Genomic DNA, 13,132 nt, shown 5'->3' on the forward strand with positions numbered 1-13,132 from the left:
TTTCCTTCCTTCCTTCCTTCCTTCTTTCCTTTCTTTCTTTCTTTTTGATAATTGCCCTTTTAATAGGCTACGGTGGTATCTCATTGTAATTTTCATTTGCATTTCTTATGATTAGTGATATAGAGCATCTTCTATGTGCTAATTGACCATTTATATATCTCCTTTGGAGAAATGCCTATTTAGGTCCTTTGCCCATTGTTATAAGGTTGTTTGTTTTTTCATTGTTGAGTTTTAAGAGTCCTATGTATATTCTGAATATTACTCTCTTAATAGATATAAGATTTGCAAGTACTTTATTCTATTTTGTGAGTTGCCTTTTTAGTCTGTTGATAACTTCTTTTAATGCACAAATTTCTTTAACTTTTATGAAGTCTTATTTGTCTATTTTTTTTTTCTTTTTTCCCCCTCTACTCTGAGAATGAGTCATTTATCCAAGGAGCCCTGATTTCTTTTATCAGCGAATATTATTTAGAAACCAAGATCTGGTCCCAAGATATTTTCTTTGCACCAGGATATTTTCTAGCCCTACTTATGGACAGAACTTGGAAATATTTATATGTATACAAATCATGTTGTAGTAGACAGAATAATGGCCCACTAAAGATATCTATGCCTTATTCTCCAAAATTTGTGAAGATATTATGCTACATGGCAAAAGAGACTTTGAAGATACAATTGCTATGGAGTTTAAAACAGAGAATTTATCCTTGGTTATCCAGGTAGGCCCAACAAATTAATCACAGGGGTCCTTAACCTCAGAGAATTTTCTCTGGCTGAAGGTAGAAGAAAGATGCAGTAGAAGTGAAAATCATAGATTCAGGTGTAAGAAGGGCTCAACGCACCATTGCTGCCTCAGGTATAGGTGCCCCTGTGACCGGTAGGGCCAATAGGGCCTTTATGGGCTTGTTAATAAACTAGCAAAGAAGCAGAGATCTCAGTCCTATGACTGCAAAAAAACCCTGGATTTTTCCAAAAGCCTAAATGAACTCAGAAACAAATTCTACCCGAATCTCCCAGTAAGAACCCAACCACTGTGGAGAACGGATTATAAACCGACAAGGACCTTACGGTCTGCGAGGGCAACCAAGGATTACCTCACCTCCACAAACTCTGAGAAAAAGAAAGTACAAATGTAGCCGCAGGCAGGCAAACAAGCTGAAGGTAATGATAAGATATGGCTTGGGAAAAGTAGAAGAAACAGTATTGCTATGCCTAAGGGAAACTTCTTATGCCAATTAGTATGTTCTGTATAAAACATACTAATGTATAAAAGCAGCTTACAAAAATAAAACTGCGCCATTGTCCACCATCAGCAGGCAGAGGGCCTCCTGATCCCAGCTTTCTGTCTTCTTTCTTTTCTTCATCTTCCACCATTCCCACTCAGGTATATTTCCAGAGCTGCGCTGGACGTGGCAGGATTTACCACTTGCTGGACACGGCAAACCACCAACATCTTGATTTCAACTTCATGAAACCCAGAGCAGAGGAACCAGTAGAGCCAAACTGGATTTCTGATCTACAAAACTAAGGTAAAAAAACTGTGTTGTTTTAAGTAGCTCAATTTATGATAATTTATTACAGCAATATTAAAAACCTAATATGTATACACATCTATAATTGTTTCGTATTTATGTGTGTACATACATGTTGAAGTTCTTATGCGTTTATACTTTTATCTCTGACTCTAATCCAATACTGCAGAGTTCATTCCAATCTTTCTCTTTGTTCGTAACTTCTTTTTCTGACAGCGAGATACTGATCTACAATTACTCTAGTATACATGTAAAGCAGTTTCAGAATTAAAATATATGCCTGTGATAAATTTACCAGAGGATTACATTTATGAACAGTCTTTTTTGGTCTTAAGTCTTACCTTTTGGAAACCACTTTTCCAAAGCTATTAAAGTCATCTTTCTTCCCTATCACCTTCAATGAGATTTGTCATATATTGCAATACGGTTGGTTCATTTTTCAGAGTCTGCATTCTACCCTGAGAGTTCTCAACATCTTGGTTCATTTTTTAAAATTTTCATTCATTATATGTCTCTATAATGTACAATTTTATGGATTTTGACATGTACATAGAAATTGTCTATCATACTAAAAATCTTTGCATCCACATAATAATTGACCATCTTCCCTTAATACCTGGCGATCAGTGGAAAACACTGATGTGTTTTCCATCCCTTTAGTTACATCCTTTCTTAAATATTATATGAGTGGAATTATACAATGTCCTCATACTTTGTGTCTTCATACTAGTTAAAGAGTATCCACTTTTTGGGCAATTATGAATAAAGTAGCTCTAAACATTTGTATACAAAATTTTGAGTGTATATAGGTTTTTGTGTACTTGGGTAAATATCTAGGAGTAGAATTTATGGCTTGTACTATGAGTCTATGTTTATAAGAAACTGCCAAATTGTTTTCCAAGTGGTTGTATCAAACCTCAATCCAATAGCCATAAATGAGACTGTTTTTGCAATGTTACTGTCAGATTTTTGCATGTTAGCTACTGTACAAGCATTGTGATATCATTGTAGTAAATATATAAGGAGTGGAATTGCTAGGTCATATGGTAACCCCATATGCAATATTTGAGGAATTTGCTCTCTAAAGGCAGTGAACCATTTTACTTTCCTACTAGCAATATGCAAATATTCTAATTTCTTTACGTCCTTGTCAACGCTTGCTATTGTCTTTTTTTTTTGTTATTATTATAGCCATTATGGTGTGTGATGCCTCAAATATACTTTCATGCTACATATTTAGTTTATTCAACTTTAGGAAACTGCCATATCAACTAATTGCAAAGCCAGTTTTTATTACTAAATGAATCGGCTATATATATTTTCTTCAAAAATAAAATCTCTGACTCATTTTCAATTTAAATAGACATTATCATCCTATGAAAACCATACCTCCTCCAGCTCAGTTTCTAATTTATAGAGGTAATGAAGCAAAGAGAGAGGCAAGAAAAAGTAAGGAGCCTCGTCATAACTTTGTAGCCTGAAAGAAATGTCACCGTCACCTTCAGTACTTTACTGATACTTTACTTTGATCTTATGAGATTATCCTGAAGAAGCCACCACACATTCTTGCACGGTAGTCTGATAATGGGAAAAGCAAGATAATGAAATATATAATTCCTAACCTACCTTAGGCTATATATACGTAAAGCCAAAGGTTAACACCAAACTCTGCTCGTAACAGAAAGAAGTATTTACCAAGGCAAAAAACAAAAGCATACTATGTTGCCTCGAATAAACAAGGTTCCATAGACCCATTGTTTCCAATTTTCCCTTTATTTGTGTTGTTCAGAAGTTTTTACACTTAGATATAGCTTGTATTTGACATGAGCGAGGAGTGCGTTTTTTTTGTTTGTTTGTTTGTTTTTTGTTTTTCTTTTTTAAGCAATCGTCAAAACGGATGTGGAAAAAAGAGAACCCGTAGGAAGTTTGAATTTCAGGACCTTCCTTATTCCAGGATTTCTTCACCTCTTCAACCGTCACCCAAGCCAAGTACTAATACTCCAGGTTCCTTTACACGTGCGACTGCTCGGTTTCAATCTGTGCCACGCAACACACTCCAAATCCAGATGGACAGGACCACTGACCAATCACACAGCCAGGTTTCCTTTCCCAAGCCCAATCATGGTTGTCGTTTGGGAGACTTAGTCCTGAGAAGAAAGGGGCTGGGCCAAAGAGACAGGCGTTAGAAACACACCACCCACCCAGCCTGCCGGCAGCAACGAAGTGGTTCTTCAACATTTTATTTGTATTCGTATTGTCAAGATGTCTCTTTCTAAGAAGTTAACTTTGGACAAATTGGATGTTAAAGGAAAACGAGTCATTATGAGAGTAGACTTCAATGTTCCCATGAAGAAGAACCAGATTACAAATAACCAGAGAATCAAGGCTTCCATCCCAAGCATCAAGTACTGCCTGGATAATCAAGCCAAGTCAGTAGTTCTTATGAGTCATCTAGGTCGACCTGATGGTGTTGCCATGCCTGATAAATACTCTTTGGAGCCTGTTGCTGCTGAGCTCAAATCCTTGCTGGGTAAGGATATTCTGTTCCTGAAAGACTGTGTGGGCCCAGAAGTGGAGAAAGCCTGTGCCAATCCACCTGCAGGTTCAGTCATCTTGCTGGAGAACCTACGTTTTCATGTAGAGGAAGAAGGGAAGGGCCAGGATCCTTCTGGAAATAAGCTTAAAGCTGAGCCACAAAAAATAGAAGCTTTCCGAGAATCGCTCTCCAAGCTGGGTGATGTCTATGTAAATGATGCTTTTGGCACTGCTCACCGGGCTCACAGCTCCATGGTGGGAGTGAATCTGCCTCAGAAAGCATCTGGATTCCTGATGAAGAAGGAGCTGGAATATTTTGCCAAAGCCCTGGAAAACCCAGAGAGACCCTTTTTGGCTATACTTGGTGGAGCCAAAGTGGCAGACAAGATCCAGCTCATCAAAAATATGCTAGACAAGGTCAATGAGATGATTATTGGTGGTGGGATGGCTTATACCTTCCTCAAAGTACTCAAAAACATGGAGATTGGTGCTTCCTTGTTTGATGAACAGGGAGCCACAATTGTCAAAGATATCATGGCCAAAGCCAGTAAGAATGGTGTGAACATCACCTTTCCTGTTGACTTTGTCACAGCTGACAAGTTTGAGGAGAATGCTAAGGTTGGCCAAGCCACTGTAGCATCAGGCATACCTGCTGGCTGGATGGCTTTGGACTGTGGCCCTGAGACCAACAAGAAGTATGCTCAAGTTGTGGCCCAAGCTAAGCTAATTGTGTGGAATGGACCTGTAGGGGTATTTGAATGGGATGCTTTTGCTAAGGGAAGCAAAGCCCTCATGGATGAAATCGTGAAAGCCACTTCCAGAGGCTGTATCACCATTATAGGAGGTGGAGACACTGCTACTTGCTGTGCCAAATGGAATACTGAAGATAAAATCAGCCATGTAAGCACTGGAGGAGGTGCCAGTCTAGAGCTTCTGGAAGGTAAAGTCCTTCCTGGAGTGGATGCCCTAAGCAACTTGTAGTTGACAAAATGTTCCTTCCTACTGTTTTCTGTCCACAGCCTTTAAGTCAATTTAGTGCTTTTACATCTCTACTTGACTTTTGTTTAAATGTACCCCTGTATTAAGACCTAGACAATAACCACGCAATGGGCCAGCAAGAACTCTTGATATCAACACAGCAATGCAGTTCTTTTTACTTCTGTCATGCATTTGTCCACTTTCTTTAAGATCTCATTTGAACTTCACCACTGTGATGTGTAGGAAGTGAGTTGCCTATTAAAGTGAATTGAATAAGCTGAATCTCTCCTTTTTATTTTAGTCCAACTTTGTTATTGTTTCATTGTTTGAAACATGGAAATAAGACAAAATCCATGTTGTTGAGAAAAGGGGGGGGTAAAACTTGATAATTAAACAATGAAAGTGCCCAAATAAACTAAGAAAGATGATTATATTTAAGAACTCATGGGTACCATTAAAGCTCTGTTAAGAGGAAATTTCTTACCGAATAAGAAACAAGAGAAAGAAAACATTCTTATTAAATGAAAAAATGATCCCAAGGAAGGAATCGTGTCTATGTGTATGAATGCACAAGAGCACACACACGCACATCTGTTAGAATGGAAGCTGCGAATCAAATCCAGGTTTCAAATAAAGAAGTGATTGCTTTTTTTCAAAACAGATGTTTAATAAATAGAAAATATAACTGCTAAATCTAAAAACTGGGTTTTTGAAGTAAATAAAAAATATGTATATAAACAGTTTAGTCATGGGGGAAAATGGAGATATAAAAACTCTTCCATATTAGAAAATAGAATAAGAAAACACTAAGAAATGTAGAAGAAATGAGAATACCTATTGGAGAATATTTGCTCATTTTGTAGAGAGAGTTGGTCCAGGGCAATGTTGTTAGCAAATTAAAAAAGCAGACTAACTTATCCCAGCTATGATGGCCTATGTCTCACAGCCCCCATTTAGTTCTGTATATTCAGCAGCCTGAATAACTGAACTTAAAATATAATCTTAACATACCTGAAACTTCGGCATATTTCTAAGGACAATATTAACAAAGTCCTGGTAATCCCTCAGAAGGTGTAAGAGTTAAGGTATGGACTTAAGAACAGGTGAAAAAGAAAACCAAAATTATAGTAGTTTATAACATATTATTCTCTTGCATAAAAGTCTAGCGCACATAGGTGGGCTCTTTCTTCTCCATGAGGTCCTCTAGACAGAGAACCAAACCAATGAAACAAATCTATCACTCTCAATAAGTGGGCTCCATCTCTGTTTCTGAATGTCTGCCTGAGCTTTTACTACTTGATAGCCAGCCCAAAGGCAGGAGTTAGTGAAAGGCAATATTTTTTTTTTCTTAAATATATAACCCATAAAGTTCAGGAATTTTTGTTTTCACTTATTCTATTGTCTATTAGTTGTGTGATAAAGCCTATTTTGCAAGGGAGGCTTGTGGAATGTATTCTCTTTTGTTAGGTATCTTATACTCAACTAAAAATCAACAGGTTCTATTACTGAAAGGAAGTAGAGGGGAATAGATATTGGGTGGGGGGCGGGAATTAATGGTTTCTGACAAACTGTCCCCTGGATTGCATAGAAAAAAAAACTGTACATAACCTTGAGATACCCAATCCGTCAAACTAAAAAGTACAGTCATTTATTTTTCTCATACCTCCAACACTCCTCTCTCTATACGCCCAATATAGAGTGCTGGAAAAGAAATAAGATAACAGCAATAAAAATCCTCACTCAAAAAAGTCATTGGTTCATTACAAAGTTGCAAGAGCACCCTGACTTGACAGGGGAAGAATTTCCTTTAGAATCTAGTTTTGTTTTCTGGAAGGAAGTTTCTTATTCATTGTCCTTTTTGGCCCCAAATTTGGGCATCTGAAATTTTCCTTATTTCCTAATCTCTCATCCTAAATTCTGAAGCAGGTATTAGAGAATTAGGCCACATTAGGCTAAACTGCACAGTTTTACTAGCTTCCTCTTCGCTGGTGCAGTTTTAAGAAACCAGGGATTTCTTATTATATCACACGATTAAAAGGTATTTCAGGACAGACTTGTGATTTTTCAACTTTCTCAAAATTCAAGATTTATATAATTACATGTGAAAGAACCTTAGCCCCAACTGTCTTCTAGTTATAATTCTTAATCCTCTGAATCTTGCTTTTAATTAATTGGCCTATTTGCTGTGCCCACTTTCCTCTTCTTCATCTTAGGAGTAGTTAACTTGTGGCCCTCAGCAAAAGGCAACCCCTATAATCCGATCTTTGCCTGTGGCCTCTTTAATTTTGGCGAAAAACTCCATATGGGAGGCTTTTGAGAAAACTGTGAGTGACAGTCTTTTTCATACTGTTCGTAGTATTGAGACAGCTAGCTTTTCCAACTCTGAGAGAACTCACTTTCAATTCACTTTCCTGGTCTATTAGCCAATTTAGGTTGCAGGCAGATTGTCCAATATTTCCTGGCTGTTCTATGTAACCTTATGTTCATTGCAGCATTATTCGTGGTGGCCAAGATGTGGAAACAACCAAAGTGCCTTTCGACAGATGATTGGATAAAGATGTGGTACATATATACAATAAAATATTACTCAGCCATAAGAAAATGTGCAATACTGCCATTTGTGACAGCATGGATGGATCTTGAGATTATCACACTAAGCAAAATATATCAGACAGAAAAAGTTGAGAACCATATGATTTCACTCATATGTGCAATATAAAATTGAAAGCAACAAATGAACAAGTAATTTTAAAGGCTATTTTTAATCTTTATTTATTTCACTTGTTAGTATGAACATTTTGTACTGATGAAATATTAATATATTTAATTTTAAGGTACCAGTCCTTCCTGAGATGGGTAATGTATGACATATACAACAAAATATTATTTTTTAAGAATTAAGAATTACAAAACATGTCTTGAATGAAGGACTGTGAACCCATATATATTTCTGCCCTCTTATATGCCCATGTGGACAAACGCATATCGATGAAGAGGATTAAGAGGTACAAACTTCCAATAGTAAAATAAATAAACTCCTTTTTTGTTGCAGTATTTTGCTTAAAACAGCATATAACAACAAAACATATTGATATTCTGCCTTTCTAAACACTTTTTCCTGTAGCTCTAGGTTCTGTAGGAATGTGTTCTTTCTACTATGATACCACAGGCAACAGTTTTACCAAATGCCACAGCAGGAAAATAATCACCACCTTCCAGCCTTCCATGTCTTTTTCCTCATTTTCTCCCACCTGACCCCTAAGTGAATACCAAGTATTGCTAGTATAAAATATTAAATGGGGTTAAAACAAGTAAGTAAAAAAAATTGAAAGTGCAAAGAAAAGAATCAGTGACTTGAATTGGAAGATTTGGCAGGGGGAGATGAGAATTTAAGGCAGACTTAGAAAGTAAAAGATATATATATATATATATATATATATATATATATATATATATATATATCTCACTCACATATATATGATATACAGGTATGTGTTTATAAGTAATATTTTGTATAATTGTAACAAATTTTATAGTTAGAAATTTTAATCGTATACACCAAAATATTTAGTTTTTTACTAGTTAAAACCAATTAAAAAACAAAACAAAAACAAGAAACTTAAACTTAGATTTTTTACCATAAGATGGTGGGATTGCCTTGGATCTTTTGTACAACTGAAAAGTGTGAGGCCTATTTGTTTATACAAGCTTGCAATTTCAGTTATTTAACTCACATGCTTAAACATTACTATTCATTTATTTTCTGAGTGTTTTTGATAAAAATATGTGCATTGAAATAACTTATTTTAAGCAACATTAGTTAATAAAGCTGTGATAAAATATTTTTTTTAAGTAGGTACCATACTTCAGGATTTTATACTTCCATTACCTTTGTTTAAGTAATTTTACATCTTAGTTATTAAAAGCCTTCTAGGAATTGTGGCAAAGTTTGTGTTTTTGACATCAATGTGTATTAATAATAAACCAAAAAGGGTGGGGATATCTGATAAAGAGTAAGATTGAAATAATTTGGAAAATGACAAATTAGAAAAGCACATGAGCTTACTTGTAAAAGAGGATGTTTTAGTTGGTATTTTCTTACCTTGGAGACCTTGGGATTCCGCTTCCTACGTTGTGGCCTAGAAACTCTCCAAAGTAAAGAGAGCAACTATGGCCTGGTCTTTGTTTCCTGTCCTTCAGGTATTGTTTCACAGATTTTTGCCTGGCTTTTAAGTTATTTCTGATGAGAGGGGTGATTCTAATTGCTTCTATTCCATCTTACTCAGAAGTAAAGGTTCGAATTTTTTTTTTTTTTGCAAGTTTTACACCGATAATCTTTTTAAGATCTAGTAAGCTCCGGCTATATTAACTTTTTAAAATTTGTCCTCTTTTCTTTAATAATATTGTTAAAGATAATATTTTTCCCCTCTGGATCAGAGTCAATTGCTTTTCATTCGGGTTTTTTTTTTTTAAGTATACTTTACTTTTAAGAGTAATTTTTTAGGTTCATAGACACATTCAAGTATTGATTTCACAAACATTTCTTGAGCAACCATTCTGTACTAGATGCAGTTGCTAGTCCCTGATGTTACAGTAAAATAGTCAATGCTCCCAAGAGTTCGCAGACCTACGAGTAAAAAAATTAGCAAATGTGCTCTTATCTCATTATGTATAATGACAAGTACTATATAACACAGATGAAGTGTATTATTTGAGGTGCCAAATAATGCACTGATGATGTGTAACCCTCCCTTCTTCATGGGAAAATGTGGGTACTGTGGTTTCTAAAAGACTTTATTAGTTTTTATTTTAACAGAATTGCATTTTCCTCTTTTAGTTAATTTCCAAAGATTTGTGTGAGTTTTCTAACAGAGAAAACTTCCACTAGGGTACTCTCATATCATATTTATCATTTAATGTATTTGATTTACCAAAAGGTACAAACACATGCTCCAAACACATGTAAACCCTTTACTCCTGCAAAGTTTCTGCTTGGAACCCTCAGATTCTTTCTCTATGCAGATGAACTGAGCTTGCAACCTAGAAGGAAACCTGAAGGCAGGATAAATTTCATGGACACACATGGCTTAAGCAGTTAGTGCCAAAGAGCCTCCCTCTAAGAAGAATGCTGTTTGTTTTAATACTCTACCAACTTTTAATTCTTAATAATTTTGAAGATGGGGCCCAGAATTTTTATTTTGTCCTGGACACCCTAAAAATTAGGTAGGAAATTCTGCTGAAGGCCACTCCACTGAGTCCAGAGTTAAGGAGACTAAGAAGTTATGTCTTCAATTTCTCTTTTTGGATGCCCCCAGGTTTTCCTAACTCCTCAGAATCATATAGAATCCCCTTGAAGACTTTCTGAAGAATTAAAGCTCATAAAATGCTTCAAAAGTTGCAACTTCCCATCCCTTCCCCTCAAATAAATCTCATTTAGAAACAAAGCTCTATCCAAATATGGTTTTTGGATATATATGTTTAAATGCTCAGGAAAAAATAACTAAATTTTGGTTTCCATAATAGCTCCACTCTTGTTCTAAAATGCATTTCTGTCTTCTTTGCTATCTTTACAAAAAAAAAAAGGGGGGAGAGGAGGGAGAGGAGGAGGAGGAGAAGAGGAGGAGGAGGAGGAGGCAGACAGAGATTAAAGAGAGTATGAGGCCCTTTGATGCCAAATTCTAGTACCTAAATAAGGTACTATACTGTCTCATGATAATGCTTCACTTTCTATGAGTCTGTCCAGAGGTGAACAGAACAGGTAGTTGAATGAGAATATTTCTGTCAAAAATCTTAGTTGAATTCTGTGTAAATATTAGGGAATTTTTAAAATCCCTAATTACTTTTAAAATCCATAATTACTTTAATAGAAAGCAGTTTCCATAAGTTCATGTGTTATTTATAGTGGATGATTAGAAAATTGCAGTTTTAAAGCAAATGACCTAAATATATTAGAAAATATTTTTCAAATAAGGCACTTATACTTATCAAAATATTAATTTTTATTTTCTTGTTCTATTTTTAAAACCTTGGAATTATTTAAACACTATGATTTCTTAGAAGATGGATGATTTTCGTCAGTTCTGTCTGTGACACAAGAGAAAAGAAAAAGTATAATCATTTCAGGTTAATGGAATATTCCTGGTATGGCCACTTGAACTCAGATAGTGAAAAAGGGAGGGAAAGGAAATGGAGGCAATAGGAAGGGGTCAAGAGGAGATTAGAAAATTTTACAGAATAATTTGCAGACCCTGTTGGACAGAGATAAGTAAGTATGAATGCTGATGGAGAATAAATTTTGATCAATAAAGTCAGGGTCGTATGATAAAAAATATTTTAGTATTCACTATTTTAAGCATACATACATTAACTAGATTTAAATTAGATAAATAACTAATTACTCGAAAAAAAATCTTTAGGTCTCAGACAAAGCCATCGGCAAATAAAGACTTTAGGCACACTGCAGGGAGATGATATGTCTTATGGGAAGAAAAAGGCACTATGGACTTGCTCAGTGAGAAATATCTAGTAGTAAATTCTCAGAAATTTGGGATTAAGAATAGTTATACCAAGCAGACTAGAGGCCTCAAGATGAGGCTGTAGAACTAGTTTCTCAATGTGTTTTTCCCAGGCCAGCAGTACCCAGAAACCTGTTAGAAATGTAAATTATTGGACTATGCATGAGACCTACTGAATCACAAACTCGGGGATGAAATCCAACAATCAGTTAAATTTGATAACCACTGGTATGCAATAATGACCACTTTAAAGGGGAGAAGGAATTAGTTCCAGTGACAGTCATGTCTATCTAGTTGTTTTAACTGAGGCAAACGATTTCACTTCTCTGGGCTCCTTTATCTAAAAAATGATATGTTATCTGTATGTTGCCTGAGGTTTCTTTTTGTTCCTGAATTATGTGACTCTGAAACCCTGATTGGTATACTTGAGACTATTGGCTGCAATTTTCATCTACTCTCTAAAAATAGGAAAAAATGACCCAGGAGCTAATAGACACATGACATCGAGGTCTAAATTTGAGAGAAAAAAATCAGAACTTTGGCTTTCCAACTATATATATATATATATTTGCAATATGGCTTTTAATTCCTTTATATGAAAATAAATTTTCCCCAAACTATAGTGTCTGAGAACTTAAAAAATATATAAATAGAACAAAATATAGTGAAATGGCTTCAATAACTTTTTACCTTATTAGAGTTATTTGGATAAAAAGAAGATGAGTTCAAAGTTCATGTCAAAAGGAGAAAATTGATAGTTCAGATAACATCTGTATGCTTAAAAGTTTGGTTTGGTTTGATTTGCTTTTTTTTTTTTTTTAAGCTGTGATTTGGTTGCTTGAGCAGATAGCAAAAAATTAGAGTGAGAAAAAGGCTTACTTTTTATTGTATCCTATCATACAGCTTAACTTGGTTTACCAATCATCTTTTCAATTAGGGAAAATTATCTACAATTGAGAAGAAAATAGACTTAACTGGGTAGGCCCAGATATTACCCCTGCAAGAATCCTTACCTCAACCTCCTTTTGTCCAACCCACACATCCAGATGAATGAGTCACACCTTTAGGGTATTTTTTTCTTTATACAAACCTCTTGTTTCACTCTAACATTATTGGAATTTGTTTGTTTGTTTGTTTGTTTACATATCCATCTCCCCCAGCTCTTGAAAGTCAGAAACTATTTCTTATTCGATGCTTTACTCCGAGGCCTAGCATAGTATTTAGCACATCAGAGTTTTTTATTAATGATGTCGAGTTTTTTAATTGAGAGTGTAAAGGAAATGATATATGAAGATAAATGGTAAAAAATAAACTACACAATAAGAGCAGAAATGTGACAGTGTCCACTGGGCTACATAACAGGAACCGCGTTCTCACAATCAGGAAGTTTCTTTTCAGTATGATGCAGAATGAAGCCAGAACTGTAACAATGTCCAGGGTGTACAAAACAGGAACTACACTCTCACAACCAGAAAGTTTCTTTCCTGGCAAAAGAAACGGAATATTCCATCGAGCATAGTATGCAACAGAAAAGGAAGCTAGCCAACCAGAATACAGGATAATCAATTATTA

The 13,132-nt window shown here is 35.4% G+C and overlaps 1 protein-coding gene across 1 annotated transcript; it reads left to right on the plus strand.

Annotated features, from left to right (window-relative positions):
- Positions 1-3,690: 3,690 nt before the first annotated feature.
- On the plus strand, positions 3,691-5,048 carry PGK2 (phosphoglycerate kinase 2). The gene has a single exon (XM_039853121.1). It carries the CDS (start codon positions 3,795-3,797, stop codon positions 5,046-5,048), a length of 1,254 nt encoding a protein of 417 aa, XP_039709055.1. The 5' UTR covers positions 3,691-3,794.
- Positions 5,049-13,132: the final 8,084 nt, after the last annotated feature.

Source organism: Pteropus medius, unplaced genomic scaffold (assembly GCF_902729225.1).
Source record: "Pteropus medius unplaced genomic scaffold, Ma_sr-lr_union100, whole genome shotgun sequence".
NCBI classification, from domain to species: Eukaryota; Metazoa; Chordata; class Mammalia; order Chiroptera; family Pteropodidae; genus Pteropus; species Pteropus medius.

What these genes read in the sequence shown, in the direction of transcription:
- PGK2 (XM_039853121.1), top strand. Translation starts at nt 3,795, where the DNA reads ATGTCTCTTTCTAAGAAGTTAACTTTGGACAAATTGGATGTTAAAGGA.